This window comes from Phytophthora sojae, assembly GCF_000149755.1.
Source record: "Phytophthora sojae unplaced genomic scaffold PHYSOscaffold_15, whole genome shotgun sequence".
Classification (NCBI taxonomy): domain Eukaryota; phylum Oomycota; class Peronosporomycetes; order Peronosporales; family Peronosporaceae; genus Phytophthora; species Phytophthora sojae.
Window position 1 is genome coordinate 1,009,000 of NW_009258129.1, and position 22,921 is coordinate 1,031,920.

General features: G+C 52.1%; 7 protein-coding genes across 7 annotated transcripts; 6 read left to right on the plus strand and 1 right to left on the minus strand.

Moving 5' to 3' along the window:
* Nucleotides 1-3,611: 3,611 nt before the first annotated feature.
* Nucleotides 3,612-5,464, plus strand: PHYSODRAFT_247550 (hypothetical protein; the record flags this gene model as incomplete). Its single annotated transcript, XM_009540576.1, has 2 exons — nt 3,612-4,244; nt 4,268-5,464. 2 exons carry the CDS (start codon nt 3,612-3,614, stop codon nt 5,462-5,464), a joined length of 1,830 nt encoding a protein of 609 aa, XP_009538871.1.
* Nucleotides 5,465-5,984: 520 nt separating this feature from the next.
* Nucleotides 5,985-6,686, plus strand: PHYSODRAFT_462469 (hypothetical protein; the record flags this gene model as incomplete). Its single annotated transcript, XM_009540577.1, has 2 exons — nt 5,985-6,406; nt 6,488-6,686. Coding segments are annotated over 2 exons (621 nt in total), but the record flags the coding sequence as incomplete, so codon positions are not given.
* A 2,139-nt stretch (nt 6,687-8,825) lies between these two features.
* Nucleotides 8,826-10,625, plus strand: PHYSODRAFT_532997 (hypothetical protein; the record flags this gene model as incomplete). The annotated part of the gene is made up of 2 exons (XM_009540578.1): nt 8,826-8,939; nt 9,036-10,625. The coding sequence occupies 2 exons, from the start codon at nt 8,826-8,828 to the stop codon at nt 10,623-10,625; spliced, it is 1,704 nt and encodes a 567-aa protein (XP_009538873.1).
* Nucleotides 10,626-15,521: 4,896 nt separating this feature from the next.
* On the plus strand, nt 15,522-19,426 carry PHYSODRAFT_551377 (hypothetical protein). Its single transcript, XM_009540579.1, has 5 exons — nt 15,522-15,956; nt 16,042-17,952; nt 18,036-18,341; nt 18,414-18,701; nt 18,770-19,426. The coding sequence occupies exons 1-5, from the start codon at nt 15,564-15,566 to the stop codon at nt 19,232-19,234; spliced, it is 3,363 nt and encodes a 1,120-aa protein (XP_009538874.1). The 5' UTR covers nt 15,522-15,563; the 3' UTR covers nt 19,235-19,426.
* On the minus strand, nt 19,393-20,649 carry PHYSODRAFT_532795 (hypothetical protein; the record flags this gene model as incomplete). The annotated part of the gene is made up of 4 exons (XM_009540580.1): nt 19,393-19,646; nt 19,707-20,160; nt 20,241-20,290; nt 20,352-20,649. The coding sequence occupies 4 exons, from the start codon at nt 20,647-20,649 to the stop codon at nt 19,393-19,395; spliced, it is 1,056 nt and encodes a 351-aa protein (XP_009538875.1).
* A 108-nt stretch (nt 20,650-20,757) lies between these two features.
* Nucleotides 20,758-21,860, plus strand: PHYSODRAFT_362533 (hypothetical protein; the record flags this gene model as incomplete). The annotated part of the gene is made up of 4 exons (XM_009540581.1): nt 20,758-20,835; nt 20,929-21,138; nt 21,211-21,524; nt 21,606-21,860. Exons 1-4 carry the CDS (start codon nt 20,772-20,774, stop codon nt 21,858-21,860), a joined length of 843 nt encoding a protein of 280 aa, XP_009538876.1. The 5' UTR covers nt 20,758-20,771.
* Nucleotides 21,861-22,096: 236 nt separating this feature from the next.
* Nucleotides 22,097-22,660, plus strand: PHYSODRAFT_532525 (hypothetical protein; the record flags this gene model as incomplete). The annotated part of the gene is made up of 1 exon (XM_009540582.1): nt 22,097-22,660. The coding sequence occupies one exon, from the start codon at nt 22,097-22,099 to the stop codon at nt 22,658-22,660; it is 564 nt and encodes a 187-aa protein (XP_009538877.1).
* Nucleotides 22,661-22,921: the final 261 nt, after the last annotated feature.

The following is a 22,921-nucleotide window of genomic DNA, read 5'->3' on the forward strand; positions in this document are numbered from 1 at the left end:
AGCATGGACCAGCGTGGAGGTATCTTCAAGATATACTGCATGTAGCTTGCAGCTGTTGTCGTGCGCTACCGTCCGCTTGAGCGGGACTTCGCCAGTGTTAGAGGCAATGATATGCTATCAACGGTAGTACATCATGTTGTACGAAGCTGGCGGAGGCAGTGTGAAGTTTCTTGCCAGGCTATTGGTTTGGAGGTGTGGAGGGCTTTGCTACTTACTGTGAACGGCACGTAAAATTCGCCCAAACGTTAAATCGTAGTGTACCTTGAGAGAGTCTGTAGATGGGTTAACCCATCTCACTAGGACCTGCGAGACTGTTGCGCATGTACCATGAGGTCTGTTAACAACTAACGTGAGTTAACTGTCAACAGAACGACTTCTGATTCCAGTTTTTTGCTGTCTGCTAAACAAAATAAAGAGGAAGAAGTATTAATACATGTAGATAATGGTTAACGGTTCTCACTTTTAAAGTGTTTTAAAAAAGCTTTACAATTTGTTTTTACGATACGTTTTGGCTTATTACTTTTTCTTTCTCATTCTCTTGTGACTGCAGCAGTTTTTCGACGCCGAATCTACTGTCTAATAAATTAGCAACGAGCGCGAATACTTTCGTGAGTTTTACTGATTTTTGACGACATTTGCTGAAATGTTGCGAATGTCATTGGGTCTTTTGCTCGAGATAATTATTATTATACTGTATATTTTATTTATTAAGCCTTGCTTAAATAGATTTTTTTCGGTACTTAAAGTTTGAGTAAGCGTAGTTTACTTTCAGTTTTTAAGTTTGAGCAGGGCCCTCTAATTTCCATTTCGATGGATTCTTCGGTCATTTTTTAAATTAAAATTCGTTAATTAACAAAGCTACCCGGGTCCAATAATAGGGGGAACTTAGTGGTGGGACTTAGTAAAACAAGACACAACCTACCACTATTCATAGCGAAGACTCAAGCCAGCTCCCCGCATACTTACACCCCAGATAGCTAGCTACAGGTAGGCTACATGTATTGAAGCCGTTCATTGAACGTTAGCATTGTACCAACGTTTGTCAGTACTGTTGCGCCTTGCCTCGCTCCCCGCTGCAGTTAGCGGGAAGCCCGCTGTCGATATCACCTCCCTTGAACACCACGGTGGCCACGCCCCCGTATTGCAAATCGCGACAGTGCTTTGCGTCTCATCGAGCGAGATTAGTACAATATTATTTTCAGTACTATGTATCACCAACTATCATCATTTAATACTAATGGAAGAACTAGTAGTATCCTTAATCCTAATAGTTTTCCTATTTTGTAACGGGTTATATATCCCTGTCCTGGCGGGATGCGGATCACCTGAAGCTGGATCAGGAAGGCAAGAACGCCACACACAAACAGGTAGTTTATTATGTTCTGCTGCTGACCCATCAATGGTTTCATAGATTCTGACGACGCGCTCCGACCTTGCGACCCAACCTCTGGTCACTACAACGGTAATTAGTCTCACTCAGACTTTTTTTTCGTGAGGTTGTTTGTGCGGTTTTCACATATGTTAGTGTAAGTGAATTTCATTATTGTGAGCTACCGCAATTCGCATGTTGAGAGCTGCACTCGCTTATGAGATGCACCTACATCGACCAATCATATGAAACGTTCTACACATTTTTATCCAATTAGAACAATTACTATACCCGGCAAATAAGATATAACCACAATATTACAGTTGTGACTTATATAACATGTTGAATTTTGTACATGATACTTTTAAGTACGAATACAGATCAACATTACCGGGGTGAACATAGGGTGCAGCTCTACTTCTCTGGCCCACATAAGAAACAACACTTCGGTTTTCTGGACATAACTTTTTACAAAAAAATCGTTTGGTGACTCGCAATACCTCGACCAAAAGCTGCGCATTTGCTCCGTTTCACCCTATGATTTAAAAAAATCTAGCAGCAGAAAGAAAAGAGAAACAGCCTTTTATCTGAAGTCCGTTTTAGGCAACATTAGGTTTTTTAGCGAGGTGCCGTCAAAAATTAGCGATATTAGAAAATAATATATCACCGTAATCGCGAGTGACTGCTTTACCCTTATGTTCGGTTGTCGGTGTTGTAGCGCCTGTTGGAGACGAGTTAGAAGGGCTACAGTTTTGAGGTTTTTCTACGCGATTATCTCGGCATACGCAGACCCATTTATTTTGGCCAATAGTAAGATGATACAGTTAATTATACCCAATCATATGTGATACGTACTCAAGCAGCATCAGCACGTTGACTAAGTGTTGAGTCCTTCCCCGTCGGTATAGCGGTCCGCTATACTACAAGTACATGCGGCCGAAATCACGTGGACGCAACTTTTAGTACTTTGTGACAGGCCCTTACTTACCCAACACGGCGAGTGGTAGGCACGGGGCTGCTGCCTGTATTCATCGCATACAGCAACTTGCAGCGCGCGCAGATAATTGGAAGGGCATCCATTCTGACGAGCAACTGTAGACAGCGTGTGTTCTCCTGCTATTGGCATTTCAAAGCATGTCTGGCTGGGTCTGCATGTTTATCCGGGTACTATCGGTATTAATAACACCGGCATGTATCAATATGTACCGTGTGAGCCTAGGTGCACTGCCCCGCGCCCCACGGGCACAGATACCGATTCTAGTGTGCATACCACAAAAATGCCAGCATGGTTGGGTCCACATCAAATTGAGGTTTAATGCGGAATGTTGTTTCTTAAGTGGGCCAGAGAAGTATTGCGGTAGCATTATAGGAGTTTCAGTCTCACTAACACTATTTCCGACCTCAAACTATTTTTCACACGTACTACATTGTAGTAAATGTGAAAAACAGCTATACATGTACACTGGAAACGGTCTTAAAAACGGTCTTTACTTGGCATGTGTAAAGACCGTTTATAGTGTACATGTAGAACTGCTGCAGATCCATACTAATATCATAGTAGTATTTATGAAGTCCCTATTTGAAAACAGTATTATTATAGTAAAATGCTTTACAGTATTAAAACATATAGTACTGTACTTGTACTACCTATCAATCCTAGCTCTTCGTTCGTTGAGAACGGCCAGCGCCGATCCCCTTCTGCATCCTACGCGCCTCAACGTCACAAGATGCGGTGTCTCTCGCTGAGCCTACACCTGCGAGATATGTATTTCACGGTGGTTGGAGGAGGAGCCAGCAGCCTTTGTGACGAGCGTGGCGTGTGGGTCTGCATATTTTTAGTTGCTCTACCAGATGGCGGCGCAGAAGCTCGGGAACAGAGCTGTGCTTGCCAGCGACCGTCGCTGCGACGAGCACACACGGCCAGGTGTCGCCGAAATCGCACCAAGATGATTGGAGGTCTTTGTCGTGTGTTGTTGAAGCCGTGCAATGTTGTCTCGCTTGTGCCCGTGGACATGTCCACCGGAACCGATTTACAACACGGTAAGCATGCTTCTGGTGAAATCGGGCCCACCATGACCCCGTCGCTGCTTACAGCGCCGACAAGCACGAGATTGTCGTTGAGCAAGGAGGTCCCTCGCAACAAAGAAAGTATCGAGAGCAGGGTTCCGCTCGCTCTCACTCTTCGTTTCACCAACTCGAGGCTCATCAAACTTCCTCGCACCCGCGAGCGAGACTCAGCAGGATGTCCAGGCTGGCTGTACATGTACTGTTTGCCGTCTTCGTAGCCATCTTCGCCGGGCTCTCCTCGGCCAAGATCCTGACATTTGGCGGATGGCCCAGAACCTCCAATCCACTTGCTACGGTGGCGCCCGCTGACACGGATTCGGACGACAACTTCACGACCGCCGGAGTACATGGACTGAAAACAACAGCACCCACTCTCAAGTCTTCAAGTGGTGACGATGAGTCTGAAGACAGCGAGGACGACTCCGATTCCGCAGTCAGCAATGAATCGTCCGACAGCATTGACGACTCGGATTTGGCCGTTGGCTCGGGCTCCACGGCCCTACAGTTCGCGATTGGCAGCGTGGTCAATGCGACCAGCACGATCGAGTCGGTTTACACAAATTGGGTGGGGACCGAGCTCGACACTGCGATTTCTTCGGCGTGCTACCGAAAGACCCACATCACGAAGAACTGCCCGCTAGGTTACGGCTACAAGCTCGGAATGTGCTGGGCTCAATGCCCATACGCGTACCCTGTCGAGTGTGGAATGGAGTGCATCCGACAGAACGACGATTGCCGGCTGGAAATCGCAACCAAAACGTTTGCGGTCACCCAGGCCATGATGTCCTATACTCCTATACTACCATGGGTGTGTTCTTCAAATTCTGGAAGTTGGCGAAGGGATTCCAAAGGGCCTTCAAGTGCGTCAAGGCCTGGCTGGGGTTAACCAAGTCGCTGATCAAGTACGTTCGTTATGTCAAGACATCCGACCCCGAGACTCCACAAGAAAAAGTGATGGCGATTCTCTATCAGACGGACAATATCGTTATCGACATTCCGGTGGCAGTCACTTACTGCCTTGGAAAGAAGGTGCCGGACAATGTGAAGCTCGCCGATAGGATTGTCACCACTATTGAGACGACCTTGAGGGAGGTCATGAAACACCCCGACGAAATCGTATCCTCTTGGGAAAGCTTCACCGGCTTCCTGAAGAATGTCTCGATGGGCGAGTCGGCCGAGTCGCTCGGCAAAAACGACATCACCAACTTGAAGACTTCGCTGGAATCCAATTCAACTTGCGGCTACGACATGAAGCGACTGCTGGATCGCACGTGGATGACAATCGCAGAGTTCCGTAAGCACAACCCGACTATGTCTGAGAACGACATTCGCGTTGCTATGAGCAAGTCGACTCTCGTGCTGAATGACATCCCGATTGCGACAAACAACTGCATGGACGAGCTCATCGCACAGTCCAACGAGAAAAAAGCCTACGCTACGAGAGATACGCTGCGGAAAACCTTCGGGAGTATCGTCGAGGATCTGATCACCTCAGGAACGAGCAGCAACGGCACGTTTCTCAAAGCTGAGGAGTACGCGTTTAAGGTCGCTGACAAGGCCGCGGGATTCTACGCCATTTGGGATATGTGGGCTGTTGGTGGTGTCATCTCTGAGTACTTCCAGTCCATTTGTGGCCCGACCGAATACGTCGGTGAAATTGACGACGGACCAGCGAGCAAGGCGCTGGGCCTGACCACCGTTCAGCGTGCTTTCAACAAGAGCGAGGGCTTGTGGACGAAAGTTGGCGATGGCAGCGTTACGATCACGTTTAAGAGTGTCGATACCGAAGACGTGACGGTGAATATCAAGTCTGGCGGTGACAAGATCGACGAAGTGGACGTCCCGGCCGGTAAAACGGCGACGTGGAGGTCGAATGTGACTGCTTTGGGAGGCAAGACGCTGTACTTGGATCGGTGGAGGCCCGGATTCCTGGGCCTTCCAGGCACAGGTGGCGGCTCACTGCTGCTATGGATGCCTCGATCAACTCAGGGCAGCTTGCAGCTCACTGCGATGCTGAATGTTAGTTAGGTTAAGTAAGAACTTCCATGTTGTGGTTCAAACTGATAGCTCAGTAGCGAGCAGGAAATGTAAACTATGCTATAAAGCACGTAGAAGATAAAGTGCTACATAAATGCTAGAAGTGCTGTCGATTTCGGTGATGGATTCGAGTTCAATGGATGTACCGGTATCTCCGCACGAGGCCGGCAGAGACCATCCAGATTTTATCTTTCGTAGGATAGTTACATTGCCTAAACGGTTTGTAAGTTGTAGTGATGACGACTGAACAGGACGTCTCCGACCTCTACTAGCGAAATGAAGTCGCTCCCATCACCTTGACTCAAAAATATGAAGGCGGCAGTTTTTGCGAAAGGTTTAGGACAAATTTCTTGGGAAAACAAAATCAATATTTATATTTAATACAATATATATATATATAATGCATAGTCTATGTATTTGTTTCAAACTGAGTATTTTGTATCATAAAGAAATGTGCGCGACCAATAGTTTGTGAAAAATGAGTTTTGGTCTACAAACATAAATTGCAAATATGACAACCGAAGGCAACGTCCATGGGCTTGACGAGCTGGGGCAGGAAGTACTCTGGAGCTCGCGGGGGCAGCAGGTGATGATGCAGTGGGAGAAGAAGTACATGGAGCTATGCGTGGACGCGCTCGCCATCCAGCCGTCGGACCGCGTGCTGGAGATCGGCTTCGGTCTGGCCTACTCGGCGTCTCGCATCCAGACATTCCGTCCCAGGAGCCACACGATCATAGAGTGCGATCGGGAGACGCTGCAACGTGCCCGGCTGTTTGCAGCAGCTCACACTGGGGTGGAGATTGTGGCCGGTACGTGGCAGCAGCAGTTGCCGACGCTGAACCAATTCGACTGCGTCTTCTTCGACGACTACCCGCTTCCGGAGCTGGAATCCGGGGAGTTCCCTACAAGAGAGGGAGGAGACGGTGGGCGACGGTGAGTTGCTCGAGTGGTAGTTAGGTAGAAAGGGAACTGTGTCACGCTAAGGGGTTTTGTATTTTAATTGTGGGTACCTAGGTCGCGCTGGCACGATTTCCTTGATGTCGCATTGAAACACTGTGCGAATGGAGCTAGGGTGTCCGGGTATTTGGCTCGAGAGATGGATCTCCAGCGTTCAGGATGCTGTGTAGCAGTATCCGAGGTGCTTGTCGGCGTTTCTGCGAATTGCAACTATTTCCCGCACAAGACTGCTCTCGTTCCGGTGATCACCGTTGAAGATTCCTTGGTTGCTGCGAGTGGGGCTGGCGCTGGGGCCGATTCACTGGCATTCTTGCCTCGCCCGTCTAAGAAGTTCAAGCGTGCGTTCGAGAGTGCGAGCAGGCCCGGACTACCGCAACCGACAAATTTTCCACGAGAGCGCGGGCAGATTGCTGAGATCCGAGATTTCCTTCTAGCTCACGAAATGGATGCACTTTCGCACAAACAATCGGACAGCTTTGGAGACGAAGACGACGACGGTGGCGGCGGTAGTGTCGTGGAGGATGAAGCAGCTTCAGCGGACCACGCTCTATACGAAGATGGCAAAAACAGCAGGAGGGCAAGCCACTACACCGATGAGCAATCGCGACGAGAGTTTTTGAGCGCGCTAAGAAGCAGGGCTGCTGCGTCCAAACAAAAGTCTGGGTGACCTGTCCTGAACGTATTTTCGCGCGGGAGCTCGTTTGGGCAAGGGGTCCTTGAAGGAGCACCACGATTCGTGGCCCACCAAGGAATCTTGTAGTTGTACACTGTATGATGATGTCGTGCGCTACCGTCCGCTCGAGCGGGACTTCGGCAGCGCTAAAGGCAATGCTATGATAGATACAGTACTGTACACCATTGCGGATCACCTCATATTGCACGAAGGGGTCGGAGGCGGTCTAGAAATTACTGTCAGACCAGCAGTTCGAAGCTTCTGGCCACTTACGATGGCGTAAAATGAATCGTAGATTCATTCGCTCTGATCCAAACGCTAAATCGCGACGTGCATGATATTTTTGAGACGGTCTGCCGATGTTTTTACCCGTCTCAAGAAGTACGAAACTGCAACAGGTTCATGTACCGCGAGATCTTGTAACAACTAAGGTGACCATGGGGTGCTTATATTCAGAATGCTAATTAGCTGTGGCAATGATGCAAATGCCGATAGATGTGAAACCCAGTACGAGCAACAAGAATCCGTGGGAAGGCTATAATCTCAGCTCTTTCATCCAAGAATCCAAGAAGAACGATCGATTGAAGTACAGTAATCTGCCCGAGTAAGGAACGCCTGATATATATAAAGACGCAGAATATATAAATTGATGTTAAGTTGAGTATACTTTTCCAATGTACTGATTTAGTTATTTCAAAATGAACTGAAGAGCAGCTTTACCTACGAGTCCGGAATGATTCCAACAGTGGCGTATGGTCGAAGCACTAACCTTTGACCAGGCATCCTCGCACCACACACAGCGCTGTCAACTGGTCGACCTCGTAGGGATTATCTAGCCCTTCACCTTGTCGAGGATGCCCACTTTCTCAGACCAAGTGAGACGGAGACGCTTGGACGGTGTGGACTTCATGGGTGGAGTGGAGGAGGAGGTGGGCTTGTGGGGCGAGGTGCAAAAGCAAAAGTGCGAGTCTGCCACTAAAGATCGCTAAATGAGTACCTTGCAGTACCTTGCACATCCCCCTATCGCCACATCGACTGGAAAATAATATTAAATATGTGAGGCTATTAGTTGTACACCCGTTCCTTATTCGGGCAGAATTCTGTAGGGACCGCTGCAACTTCGACGTCGAATCTACAATCAGTGCAAATCGCTTCAGCACGGCGCTACAAACGCACCTCGAACCGAGACAGCGGCCTCGTCTATGGTGTGCCAATCCGGCCTGGTATCCCAACTCTGGACAATGCAAACCTCCACGTCATGCGCTGCGGTGGCTGCAGATTCCCGGTAAGCATGAGCGCGAGCCAACTGAATCCCGAGGACAACCCCACTCACAATTCCCGAGGCGGTGCGATATTGTGTTGGCCATCTGCCAAGAGGAGCGAACTCCGAATGTGTTGGTCAAGACTAACTTCGACTGCAACGACCGGAGCAGCGCCCGTTCCGTGTTGATGCAGGTCGCGGCTTTGCCAAACCCAGATTCGTCGTTGCGCCGGAAAGCTAGATTCGATACAAGACTGAAGTTGCGGCTGCTGGCGGTGGTTACTGTACGACCGGCACGAATCTTTCGGGGTTGAGACGGTCACCACCTGCGCTTGGCGGCAAGATGGCCTCGGCAAGGACGCTCGTAAAAGAGGCATTTTAGCTAGGAGTTCTGGCGGTTTGGTTAAATCTCATTCTTAATTTTGCCCGAAGCTACGCGCCTCCACACGCAAGGCTCGAGGATGACCAGGATAGTTCTGGTATTGGCTTTCGTCTATGCGTTGGTCTTTTGCGCATGTACCGGCGCGCAGTCGTGCACTTTCAACACAAGCACGGCAGCAACGCCGGTGGCTACTGTGGCCGCCGCCAACTTCAGAGCGAACGCCACTGCCACGGTTCCAGAGGCGACGATCACTTTCAGATCGGCTATCGACGACGACAGCGACGACGAGTCAGTGGACAGCCAAGACGACATCAGCGATTCTTCAGACAGCGATGATGACAGTGTATCTACAAGCGTGGGGTTCACCATTGGCAACGCTCTCAATGCTACCAGCACGATCAAGTCCACTTACAAGAACTGGATTGGCTCCGCGCTCGGCACCGCGGCCGACACGGCATGCTACCGCGAGTCTCACATCGCGAAGACGTGTCCCTTGGGGTTCAACAGCAAGCTTGGAACGTGTTGGGCTCAGTGCCCCTACTCGTACCCCGTGCAGTGTGGAGTTGAGTGCATTCGACAGAACGACGACTGCGCACTCGAGGTTGTGAGCAAGGTGGCATCCGTTGCCCAGGCCGTCTTCTCTGTGGCGAGTTACAACATGTACGGCGAGTTCAAGCTCATGGCAAAGGGCATTCAGATTGCGTTCAAGTGTGGCAAGGAGATGATGGGGTTGGTCAAGACCCTGTCCAAGTACATCCGCACCGTTGAAGTGTCGGACCCCCAGACCGCCCAGGACAAGCTGCTGACGATGCTCTACCAGACCGACAACGTGGTTTTTGACGTGCCAATCACGATCGCTGCATGCTTAGGAATCAAGGTGGACGAGCAACTCAAGTTCGCTGACAGAGTTCTGAACACCGCTGAGCTCGCTTTGAAGGAGATCCTGGCTAATGGCGCCGCTATCGTGTCCAGCTGGGCTTCGTTCACGACTTTCATGAAGAACATCACGCTGGGCGAGTCTATCAGCTCGTTAAAAGACACGGATATCACGTCTCTGAAGTCGGCGCTGAAGGCCAATAACACTTGCGGCTACGACATGAAGCGTTTGCTGGATCGTACTTGGATGACCGTAGCTGAATTGCGTCGCCAGAACCCGAGCATCTCCGAGGATGACATCCGCGTCGCAATGAGCAAGTCGAGCCTCGCGCTGTATGACATTCCTACCGTGACGAACAACTGCATGGAAGAACTCATCGCTGAGTCGGACAAAGCTACAGCGTATAAAACTCGGGATACGCTTCGCAAGGGGATTGGCGCAGTTGTGAACGACCTGATCAGCTCGGGAACGAGTACCAACGGCACGCTCTTAACGGCCGCGCAGTACGCTTACAAAATTGCTGACAAGGTCGCGACGTTTTACGCGGTTTGGGAGAGGAAGAACATCGGTGGCGCGATTTCCGAATTCTTTCAGACCATTTGCGGACCGACGCAGTTCATCGGAGAAATCGACGACGGTACTGCCGAAGAAGCGCTGGGCCTAAAGACCGTAAAGAAGGCTTTCAACAACAGTGCAGGCAACTGGACCAAGGTTGGAGACGGCACGGTCACCATCACGTTCGAGAGTGCCGACACTAAGGACGTGACTGTCAACATTAAGTCTGGTGGTTCCAAGATCGATGAAGTTGCCGTTCCGGCTGGCAAAAGCGTGACTTGGAATTCGAATGTGACGGCACTGGGGGGCAAGACGCTGTACTTGGATCGATGGCGCCCAGGCTTCCTGGGGCTTCCTGGTACCGGTGGGGGTTCGTTGCTGCTGTGGGTCCCTCGATCGACTCAGGGAGGCAAGTTGCAGCTCACCGCAAAGCTCAATGTGAGCTGAGTCTAGTTTTAGTTGTAGTTTAGAGTTTGTAGTTGCGTTTGTGGTAGTGAGTAAGTGAAATTAGAAAATAATTATGATAGAGCTGAATAAATCATGAAGCCGAAATGGCTATCACTCTCAGCTTCTCGTGTGAAACTCTATCGCTGTACCAACTAAAAGAAGTTAGAATGTCGACGCATGTATCATCACCACAATACTACTTATGAACATTTATTTTCGTCGTTGAGCATCAAAACTAGTTTCCTGGCAGCTTATGCGAATTTTTATTAGAATGGGCCATACCGGTACTAATGCGTGCTACTACATGTAGTAGTATAGTTTTATTTCAATAGTTTGCGTGACATTTTTAAAATGCCACGCAAAGTTTACCCGATGGATACACATTTAGCTCGAACAGTCAGAAAACGATCACAACGAGTGCGAGAACAAGATGGACAACGGAGTGCAACGCAGCTTTTAAACATGGATAAAGATGTAGATCGCATGTTATGGAAAGCTATACAGATATGAACCTGCTCACCCAGACCTTGCAGGAAACACACACTGTCTGTCGACGTGTATCAGTTCGCCTAAACTATTGGCAGAACTTAGCACTGCTCAGCGGTCCATCGCAATGAGGTTTGTTGAGACAAGGGTAACAAGCAGTATAATTGGAGCGATGCAACTTCATTCGATTCTTTCGATTTACGAGGCTGAGCAACCTGTACTGTACAGACGCAGCAGCAACGGCAACCATTTCACGTGATCAACAAATTTGTGAGTGCCCGGCAAAAACTCTGTCAAGTAGGCGCGATCCACGAACGCATCCATGTCTTGGCTGAGAACTATTGTGCTGAACGGCGTGAATACTGTCTTGAAATTGCAAGCACGAGCATATCTTCTCTTCCAGGACGACGATGACTTGTAGGTATTCCGATCGAATCATTAATGGGCAAGCTTTGCCTTGGTCGCGCCTACCGAGTATTCTCGAAGACTTTCGCATTGAATCTACCCTTCACGCTGGTCACAAGTACTGCAGTGAGGAAATATTGCTTACTTGCAAACACCATGCCAGCTGAACCTCCGTCCAGAGTTCGATCGTCAAAACTGGGTCCTCCATCGCTCCTTTCGTACCAGACACCGGCGTTCCAACCGCACATGAATGAGCGGTTCGTGACCTTCCGAAAGTTTCGTGACCGTGGCATTTTAGTACGATCTGTACCCATCGTGACATTTTAGTAAACGGGCAAACTATGCGTGCCATTTTCCCTTATTTTAAGGTTTGATCCTACAGATAGCACCAATATGGAAGAAGCAATCAATTGCTAAGCACGTTTCCCATTGCCTTCGACTTATACAGTCTTTGGCTAAAATTTATTCATGAGCAATGCCAACAGTATTTTTCCAAGGAATTACTGTAGTAAGGATTTTTCTTGTAATGGCTTCATCGCTTTCCTACGTTGTTTTTTCGCACCGCGTACCCCATAGAGTCTATGGGGTACGCGGTGCATGAATGCCTGCATCGTTCCTCTCCAGAGGTCCTCTACGCTAGCATCGTCTACTCGAGGGTGGGAATCCTCCATCCGGCGGCCTGTACGCGCGGCGAGCACATTGTCCGGCATCGATGAGACGCACAAACGTGGCGTTGTTCGCGCTCATTAATTGCTTGCACATCCCCCTACGAACTAAATTTGTGATCACTTCCTCGTCATTTGCACTCTGTTGGCGCAGTTTTCTCGCGAAATAACGTCTTTACACCTCGCGCGCAGCTTTAGCTGGCGAAAGACAGGCTCTGCGGACGCGTCTCAGTTGTCTCCCCTACCAAAACTGAACGACACAGCGGTAGGGTCTGGAGATTGTAATCAAGTTCTAATCTCCTTCCCGCTGACTTGCAGGCAAATTGGTACTGTAGAAACGACTAAAAGACGATATCAATGGTGTTTTTAGCAACAACTATTCCATATACGATGCCACCGCCCACTAACCATCAAACGTGATTTCAACAAGTCTCACCTGCGAGTGACGCTGCTCGCTATGGTCCCTGCTCGCCGCATGAGACGGGCACAGCGACGGAGCGACTAGCAACCGATGTTAACACATCTGAATTATCAATCCTGAACTTTGCGTCTTTTTGCACATTGAGTCGATGATTGAACGCGCACCCACAAAGTGTCAAAGTGCCGGTGGCAAGTAATCGCTGTCCGGCCTTCGCTGTGGCGTGTCGTACCTCGATGCGACTGCTTTGGGCCCATTGGTATCCCCTTGGTACAGTCCTAGAGTCTGCTAGTCGTACAACCAAGCGAAGATGATCTGACAAAGGATCCAAGGGAACTATCTTGCAGGTTGGGCTCTGCACCGGAATCGACGACGAAGTCGAACTTTCAGGAGACACGGCGCGCGTGAGCTGGTCCACGTTCGCTGGATTATTCAGGCATACACTATGTACTATATCGGCCAATCCAAACAGCTTTGCGAGATACAGATTCTGGTAAGCTTAAAACAAACCTGAATGGCAACTGGTAGTTTCCGCTGTGGTGAGGTTGTTTTACGAACAGCGAGTAGACTAGAGGTTCTGCCTCATTGCAGCAAACCTTTGCGACCAAGAAGGAAGGATGTACAGTATCCTCACTTTTCATTTTCGGGCCTTCCTCGATAGGAAAGCTTCTACTACGAGACGCGTCGCCCAATCCCGTCAACCACAATGCATCGGCTGCTCCAAGTTCTTCTTCTGCTGAGTTCAAGCATCGCAAGTTCGAACGCGCAGACATACACCTTCGATGGCACCAGAAACTCCACCCAGCCAGCTCTTCTGCATCCTATTGCGGTAACAACCACCCACTTCACCGAGTCCTCCAGTAACGACAACGGATCCTCAGAAAGCGATGACAGTATGAGTGTCCACGACAGTGGCGATGGCGATGCAAGCCTCGACAGCGATGATTCCATTGACAGCACAGACGACGGGTCAGTCGTTGGGTCGGGGTCTACCAGTGGCAACACCATTTCTACGATCAAATCTACGTACACCAATTGGGTAGGTCCTTTCCTCGGCAGTGCCCCCGACACAGCGTGTTACCGCGAAGCCCACATTGCCAAGACATGTCCTCTCGAGTACGACAACCGTCACAACATTTGCTGGGCCGAATGTCCGCTGGCATACCCCGTCAGGTGTGACATGGAGTGCATCCGGCAGAACGACGACTGCGCGCTTGAAGTCGTGTCGAAGGTCTCGGTCATCGCCTTTTCGGGGCTGTCCCTCGCCACCTTCGGTTTGTACGGTGAGTTCAAGTTGATGGCGCATGCTGTGCGTACTGCCTTCAAATGCGGCAAGGAGACGATGAATCTGGTGAAGCAGCTGGCCAAGTTCGTCCGCACGATCAAAGTGTCCAATCCGCACACGACAGAGAAGTATCTGGAAACAGTTCTGTACCAAACCGACAACGTGGTCTTTGACCTCCCGATCACGATCTGCATGTGCTTGGGCATCCACGTGTCGGAGAGCATCAGGACAACCGACAGAATCACCAACACGGTCGAGCTGTTTGTCAAGGAAATCGTGACGAATACCGACGGGATTGTGGGCAGCTGGGCCACATTCATGGCATTCATGAAGAAGGTGACACTGGACAAGCCGATGAAATCGTTGGACCAAGACGATATCTCTTCACTTCAGTCTGCGCTCGAGTCCAACTCAACGTGCGGATACAACATGAAGCGCTTGCTAGACCGCACCTGGATGAGTGTAGCCAACCTACGCAAGCAAGACCCAGACATCTCTGAGGCCGACATTCGCGTGGCCATGAGCCAGTCGGACCTCGTCCTCAACGAGATCCCCACCGTGACCAACAACTGCATGGAGGAGCTCGTCTCGGAATCGGACGAGAAATCGGCTTATCAGACACGGGACACGCTGCGCAAGAGCTTCGGGGGTATCATGGACGACTTGATTCGGTCGGGTACCAGCCACAACGGGACCCTTCTTTCAGCTGAGAGTTACGCTTACAAGATCGCGGACAAGGCGCTGACGTTCTACGCGGCTTGGGACCTGACAAACATCGTCGGAGTCGTGTCCGAGTACTTCCAGACCATTTGCGGCCCTACTAAGTTCACTGGAGAAATCGACGACGGCAGTGCGAAGGACGCGCTCGGTCTGAAGACGGTCGGAAAGGCATTCAAGAACAGCAGCGGCAGCTGGACCAAGAGTGGCGATGACTCCATCACCATCACGTTCAAGAGTGTGGACACGGAGGATGTGAGGGTGAACATCAAGTCTGGCGGCTACAAGATCGATGAGGTGAAGGTCCCGGCTGGGGAGACTGTTACGTGGAGATCAAACGGGACTGCACTAGGAGGCAAGACGCTGTATCTTGACCGATGGCGTCCTGGATTTCTTGGCCTTCCAGGCACGGGAGGAGGTTCGTTGGTGCTGTGGGTGCCTCGATCTACCCAAAGCGGCAGCTTGCAGCTCACGGCGATGCTCGATGTGAGTTAAATAACCTTAGAATGGAGGGGCTAGGCTGTTGAGGGTCCAGCCCCAATAGAGATAGAGATAGAAATAGAGAATCAATACTCGGACTTTGATCAAGCAAGGATCTGTTGCAGTGCAACGAATCTGATTGACCCGTCACTTCAACTAGTACCAGCATTCCTTCCGCGACGAACTCATTAGAGGCGACCCCCCTTCTTCCACCTGATACCGAGCCATCATGCAACGTCAGACTGGTACAGCTGGTACACCCGACCATCCCCTTTATACTTTCTTTCAGTAAGAGTCAGTCAAACACAGGGGAATGCGCACAACATCCCGAGCCGTGCCATCCGTCCTCTTCCTTGGAGTCACACGCAGGTGCCTTCAAACAAGGATTCGCCCAGCTTGAAGAAGGAGGAGAAGGACGAGGAAAGATGCGCGCGCTGCCGCTGCTGCTGAGCCTGGCGGCCGTCGCGAGCGCCGAGCGCGGCATGCGCCACGGCATGCGGGCACCGAACGCCGCCATGCCCTGCGACCACGAGCGTGACGATGATGGAGCGGCCGGCCTCATGGCGGCACTGAACGAGCACTTCCAGCGCTCGAGCGAGATGCTGCAGCGCTTCTTCAGCCTGGGGGCGCCCCAGGAGGCGGAAGACGCCACTGTGCGCATCGTGCTGATTGAAGAGGAGGAGCCGGAGGACCCGGCGCTGGAGAGGAAGCGCGCGTGCTTGAAGGCGCTGGAGAAGATCCACGAGCAGGACGCGCTGCAGCAGCAGGCGGAGACGCTGATGCAGTACTTCCGCTCGGCCTTCGGCACGGTCTCGCTGCAGCTCTGGAGCGAGTCCTCGTGCGAAGATCTCGGCCGCCCGGAGCTCATCGAGCAGGTGAGAGGGCATTTAATACTGTGGTTGGAGTGGAGAGGAGGGGGGAGATGCTGATTGGTGTTGATTGGTGTTCTCTGTGTGGCAGTGCAACGTGGTGCTGAAGGCGGAGGACGTGGTGAAGAAGTTCCTGCAGGAGGGCAAGACGGACGACGAGGTGTGCGACGCCATGTCGGCGGTCTCGGACTTGGAGGGGACGGACAACTTGTCGTGCAAGTTGTGCCAGAGGCTCGTGCAGATGGTGGACCAAGCGCTGGAGCAGGAGGTGCAGCAGGTGGAGCAGGTCCGAGCCATCATCGGGGACCTGTGCGACGCCATGGCGGCGGACTCCATGTGCCACACGTTCCTCAAGAACTACGACGCCATCGTGGACTGGCTGAAGCACGGTACGGATCCGCTGGTGGTGTGTGCACAGGTTGCTATGTGTTCGTCGGACAGCGGCAGCGCCAGCCAGATTGAAGACGCGTCTGCGACTCCTGAAGAGCTCGAGACGGTTGAAGACGGAGCTCTGGTCACCCCTGACTTCTTTGAGGACGACCAGTCGTGCTTCTTCTGCACTCGTGTGGCTGGAGTCATCTACCAAGTGAACAACCTTTTCCCGGAGCAGCTTCCGGCGCTGAAGGCTGTGCTGGGGAATGTGTGCCAAATGGCGTCGCCGGAGGCTAAATGCCAAGAAGTGGAAGCCAACTTCGATCGCATTGTTCAGCTGGCTCAGCAGGGTCAGCATCCCCACGAGATCTGTGGAAGCATGGAGTTCTGCCCCATGAAGCCTCGCCATGGAATGCCCCCATCCGAAATGCTCGGTGACGACAAAACGTGCGTCTACTGCGATGCTGCCACGACTGTTGTGGAGGTTATCATGCAAGAGGCCCCCGAGCAGATTGACCAGATTCGCGACTACGCTGACATGATCTGTGGTATGCTGGGCGATGACAGTCCCTGCCACGTGTATGTCAACCAGTTGGATACTGTGATTGATTCGCTGAAGAAGGGCGTGCACCCTCGTGACATTTGCAAGGCGCTGAACTATTGCTCTGCCGAAAGTTTGGACGCACCCCCACAATTGGATGAAAGCCCTCGTGTGGGTATGATGCGAAACGGACCTCTTGGAATGCACCACCGCGTGGGTATGATGGGACCCGGGGGACATCACGGCCGTCACGGTCGTCATGGCAGAATAGACATGATGCATGGTGGTGAACACCCTCCGCATCCTCCCCACCCACACCCCCACGGCAGTTGCTTCTTCTGCTCGCGCGTGGCCATTGTTATTCACCATGTTAACCACACGTCCCCCGAAAAGCTGCCGATCGTGAAGAAGATCCTGACCAACGTGTGCCAACTGGTTCCGTCTGACTGTAAGTGCGATGTTGTCGACAAGAACTTCGACAAGATTGTGGAAATGGAGAAGGAGGGCAAGCGCCCTCATGAAATCTGCAAGTCGCTTGGCGTCTGCAACAAAACGGAAGGCTGGCAGGAGGGTGCGCTTTCCATCGCTGATGAGATGAAGGGCGTGGTCGTGGCTTCGCAATGGCCGCCTGGAAATGCTACGCAGTGTTCCTACTGCCAATTCGCCACTACTGTGGCCAAAATTGCGCTCCAGCAATACGGTGCGAACATCCGCCAGATTCGCGCGTATGCGGACATGATCTGCGATATGCTCGACTCGGACAATCCGTGCCACGTGTACGTGAAAGAGTTTGACTTCGTTATCGACTCAGTTACCAAGGGTATGAGCGCTAAGGCGATTTGCACGGAGCTGAAGTTTTGCACTGCTGCAGCGGCTGCATTGCCGGCCTCCGATGCCGATCTATCCGCTTTCAACCCGGCTTTGGTGCAAATGGTGAAAGACTCGATGGAGGTGTCAGTTGACGGATGCTTCTTCTGCACGCAAGTGGCATCCGTCATTGAGGTGGCTGTGGCTGAAGACCCCAGCAAGATTACGGAGATCCGGCAAATTGCTGACGTGGTTTGTGGAATGCTCCCGAGCGACAACCAGGTATGTTTCATCCCACCTCTTCGCAGACTTTCGTATTCTAATGATTATCGTTTGTTCTGTTCCCTGAATGCTTGCTATTGTAGTGCCACTCATTCGTGAAGCAGTTCGATACTGTGGTTGACTCTCTGCAGAAGGGCGAACAGCCCAAGGCAATCTGTCACGATCTGAAATATTGCACGACCGACACGAACCCTGCTATGGCTAAGCTTGCGGGTCCTTCCTCTGATATGATTGCGGTTCGAAGTGCCGAAAAGGGAAGCAGCACATGCGCGTACTGCAGTGGTGTCGTTACTGTGCTCAAGTTCGCTCTTGACCAGAAGCCGGAACAAGTCAAGGAAATGCGTGAGGCGGCTGGAATCGTGTGCCAACTCCTTCCTGCCGACGATATGGTAAGCGGAGCACTGCTTCAAAGTTAGATTGCAAGTTCTGACGGCGCTGGTATGATGTTTATGTTGCGGCAGTGTCACGATGACCTCAAGATGTTCGACGAAGCTGTGACTGATCTGCAAGCCGGAAAGGAGCCCCAAGAGATTTGCCAGGCATTGAAGTTCTGTACGGCTTTGGAAGATTCGAGCTCGTTGATGTCGGGTCTGCTTGACTTCAAGGGGTCAGATTTCCTGCCCTCGAAATGCACAACGTGCCAGCAGAACACATTGCTGCTGGCGTCTCTGATCACCCGTACAGAAAGCTTGGCCACATTTGAGCGCGAGATCAACTCCATCTGCCGTTTGATCCCGAATTCTAGCGAGGTAAGATGGAAGTACGAATCTTCAGATTTAATTGTGTACTGACTACGTGGTGTCTTGTTTTGAAATAGTGCGAGCTGCTGATGAAGCACCAGGACGTGATCATCGATTCGCTGAAGAAGAACGAAGATGTAGAGACGATCTGCACGCGTATCGCTGCATGTGAGCCTACAGCGGTGAAGGAAGTGCCGGAGGAAAAGTCGATGTCGGTGGGCTGCCTGTTCTGCGAGTACACTGCCGAGCTTTTGAAGTATGCCAAGGATAACGAGAAGGCGCTTCACGAGGCGAAGGTGACCTTGGAAACAATGTGCACGGTTCTGCCGCCACTTGCGCGCTGTGATGCGCTTTCTTCCAAGTTCGATGAGCTGGTGTCGCTGATTCGCGAGGGGAAGAGTCCAAGTGAAGCGTGTAATGCCATTGCCCTGTGCGATGCAGCCTTCGTCTATTCGCCAACGTCAAGCAGTGATGAGGACCCCATCGAGCAAGCTTTCGAGAAAGCGCGGCAGAGTATGGGCAACGTGATGGAGATCCAGTAATGGGATGCCTATCTGCGACCAGCGCGAGTGGGGCGCGTTTTTTTCTTGTAGGTTTGACGAGTTCTTGGTGACGCCGTTTAATCTTTTCTTCTTTACCTCACTGTTACCCAACTACGAAGGAACAATGTCTTGAACGAATAGCATTGCAGCTTTTCTTTTCAAGCAAGAATACTACAACTGATCTCGTCTAGTATTTGATCCGTTGACGTCCACTCGAAATCTGGTAGTAGGTGAGCGAGGCGTGCTGTGCTGAGCTTTGTGTTGAGTGGTGAAGGGTATCCCAGGTCAACTCGTGCCCGAGCTGTCGGCTCAATCGCCCGAGTTACGGTAGCAACTGCGCTGACATGATGCTTCGCACCGGCAGCGATATACCGACGAGCGAGTTCGACGCGCGAAAGCGCCTCCAAGCCACCTGCAAATAGTAGAGCGCGTCATTAGATATGTACAGAGATGCCTCTGCAGGGAAACGTACCGAGATTCACAAGTGTAGCGGATGCGTTAGCGTTGGTCGCCAGCAACTTGAATAGGATGGAGACCAAATCGTGGATGTAGAGATACGAGCGGAACTCGTCACTCCAGAGTTTCAGAGGCACGTCAGCAGTCTCGGGTTGGAAGAGTTGCTGATGAAGCCACTGCATGAACTTAGGTGCACTCTTGTTCGGGAACACAGGAGCTACTGGTCCAACAACGTTCGCGATGCGAAGCACCAGAAACTCGAAATTCGCCGACCAATGACCACTTAAGAGAAATTGATCGAAGCGCAATTTGCTGGCCCCATACACCGACAGCTTCGATGAGGACACAGCAGCGTCTTCCTCGTAGCTTTCACCCCACGCTTGAGTTCCTTCGTAGACGAAGTCCGTTGAAAAGTGCACGAAGCGGGTTCGCCACGGAAGCTTCTCCAGCAAATTTACCACACCTCGAGGCTTCATACAAAAACAGTCAGGACAAAGTAAGATATACACCTCATTATTCAAGGTAGTTCTGCTTTGAATACCTCGTTGACAGCGCACGCCTTGTTCGGGTCCTTCTGGCATACTGCAGGCGATGAAATTGCTGCACAATAGATAAATTAGATACTTGCAGCATTCCTACCCAACATCAAGGGTTAACATACCTGCGCAATTAATGACCACCGTCGGATGGAAGTCCTGGACGCACTTCTCCAGAGCTTCCTCGTCCACAATATCCACCTGCCAGTACACTCGCACCGCTCGAGCTGCGGGTTCCGACCCCGCCGTCACAAACCCAGCAGGGAGTGGCGAGAACGGTTCACTGCGAATAGTGCACGCCACTGCTGATATTTCCCCCAATTGGTCTCCACTCGCAACTCGAAGCGCATCGTCCTGCAGTACGCGCTGTAGCAGGAACTGCGCCACGTAGCTGGTCCCACCCAGCACCAGAATTCGAGCCATGCTTGTCAATTTGCAACTGACTTCGCGTTTGAGGGAGCACAAATCTGAGTCAGAGGCCAATCCGGCGGACTATTTCACAAAATAGTACAAACTGTAGACGCAAAAGGAGCTTCTGTAGCACCATGGATGTGCGGGGCTTCGTGGAGATGGCGCACCAAGTGGGCGGGCACGCTACGTCCAAGACGAGTAAGAAGCCGCGCAGCATTTGTGCTTGATGAGGATCTATTCTACAACGCTAAATGCCTGTAAATTTTGCCGCGCCGTCGCTGCATTTGCCAGGTCTCAAGTCGCACAACGGCCGCATCTTGAAGCCTTTCCAGAGCAAACAGCGAGGGGAGCGCGAGCGCGACTTCTACGAGCGCGTGTTCGTATCAGAGAAGGACCCGCCAGAGTTCGCAGCGCTGAGGCAATTTCTACCAGAGTATCATGGGACGGTGGTGGTCCGTGAAGTGGAGGACGCCCAAGAGGTCAATGGACTGCACCCTGGACGTACGTGGCTGGAGTTGAGGGCCGCGCGATTTACTGCGTAAGCTTATGCGCTGAGTTTGCTGCTGTATGCAGATTATTTGGCCCTGGAAGACTTGACGTGGGGGAGGCAGTGGCCGTGCATCATGGACGTCAAGATGGGCACCCGGTCGTACGAAGACGACGCGTCGGCCGAGAAGATCGCTTATGAGAAGTCCAAGTTCCCGTTGCAGGAGACGGTTGGCTTCCGTATTCAGGGCATTAAGGTCTTCGACCCGAAGAAGAGGGGCTACATTGAGTTCGACAAGCACTTTGGTCGCGGTATCGCCTCCGTGGACGAGCTTGTTCCAGCCTTCCGAAACTACTTCCCGCAGGAAGACACGGCCAAGACCGTCAAGCTGCTGGAAGCGGTACGTTTAGCTGCGGGGTGTTGTAGCGAGACTTGACGTGGTGCTGCAGTATTAACGCTCCTTTGCTTGCTGCTACTTCAGTTTCTGCATCGCCTTGATCAGCTGAAGTCGTGGTTCGACGACCAGCAAGGGACGGAGTTCATCGCCAGCTCCTTCCTGTTCCTGTACGACGGCGAGGCCGGACCAGAATCGCACGCAGCCGACATCCGCCTCATCGACTTCGCCCACGCCACGACACCAGCTCCCCCTCAGCGAGACGAGGGGCTGCGAACGGGCATCGCCACGCTGATCCGGTGCTTCCAGACGTTGCTGCGTGAAGCTCAGGGCCAGCACTAAAATTGACATGGGTCACGCATCTAAGTCGATGACAAATCGCACAGACAGATGCCAGGATCTCCCAGGGCGAACGAACACCTTGACGGCACATGTAGCAGCATGGTCTAGAGTAGTTGAAGTGGAATCGAAAGCCGTGGAAAAAACCGTTTTCGAGAAAAAAATATAGAATTGGTCGGCTACAGGCTGCTCAGCAGCGTCCATTTCGACTTCTTCAAGATCTCCTCCAGTAGCCCAGTATGCGTCCGCAGAGCAGCAGCCGCGACAACCAGCGGGACTCGAGCGACTACCGGTCGGAGCTCACGCGGCTGCTGCAGGTCTACGAGCCGGGTAACGAGGCGTCGGCCGCGCAATTGCTGGAGACCTACGCGGGCATGGAGCACGAGCTCGTCGAGTGCTACCGCCACTACTACGCGGGCAAGGGCAGCTTCCGCGTGGCGCTGGACGACAACCAGGAGGCCGGTTCGCCGCGGGTCTCGTCCCCCGGGCCGCTGCACCTGCCCACGTCGGCCATTGGGACCTACCTGCAGGCCAAGCTGCAGTCGAGACGGGGCGGCGCGGCCCGCAACGCCAAGCTGGAAGACGTCCGGGGCCCCACGGCCGCTGTAGCAATAGACAGCCCCAGTCGACGACGCCCCGCGGCCGTAGCGCCCCGACGACGAGCCACCAGCTTCACCGCCAGGCTGCAGCACGAAGCGGGGGACCTCAGCAGCAGCAGCAGCTACGAAGACGACGAGGACGAGGCCGCGCTGCTCGCGCGACGAGCGTCCACGCCGACGGAGTACAGTCGGAGCAGCTCGTAGCTTGTGACTCCGTAACTATTAGAGCCGAAATGTTAGCTTGTGCAATGTGACCTAGAGCTGTCCACTTCAGACGTGCCAGCACTTTGCGTTGCGTCCTCTGGAACTCGTGAGCCCCTGCTCCGCCCCAAGAGAAGGGCGAGGTGATGACGCCGGCAGGCTTTTGCACCATGAAGACACCAAGATGTGGCCGTGCCGCTGTACACGCGATCGAACACAAGGACAAGAGCACCTACAGTTGCGCGGACACCTGAGGTCGACGCG

What these genes read in the sequence shown, in the direction of transcription:
- PHYSODRAFT_551377 (XM_009540579.1), top strand. Translation starts at nt 15,564, where the DNA reads ATGCGCCACGGCATGCGGGCACCGAACGCCGCCATGCCCTGCGACCAC. An exon ending in GCCCGGAGCTCATCGAGCAG is followed by an intron (nt 15,957 to 16,041) that starts GTGAGAGGGCAT and finishes TCTGTGTGGCAG; the next exon opens with TGCAACGTGGTGCTGAAGGC. An exon ending in TGATCCCGAATTCTAGCGAG is followed by an intron (nt 18,702 to 18,769) that starts GTAAGATGGAAG and finishes GTTTTGAAATAG; the next exon opens with TGCGAGCTGCTGATGAAGCA.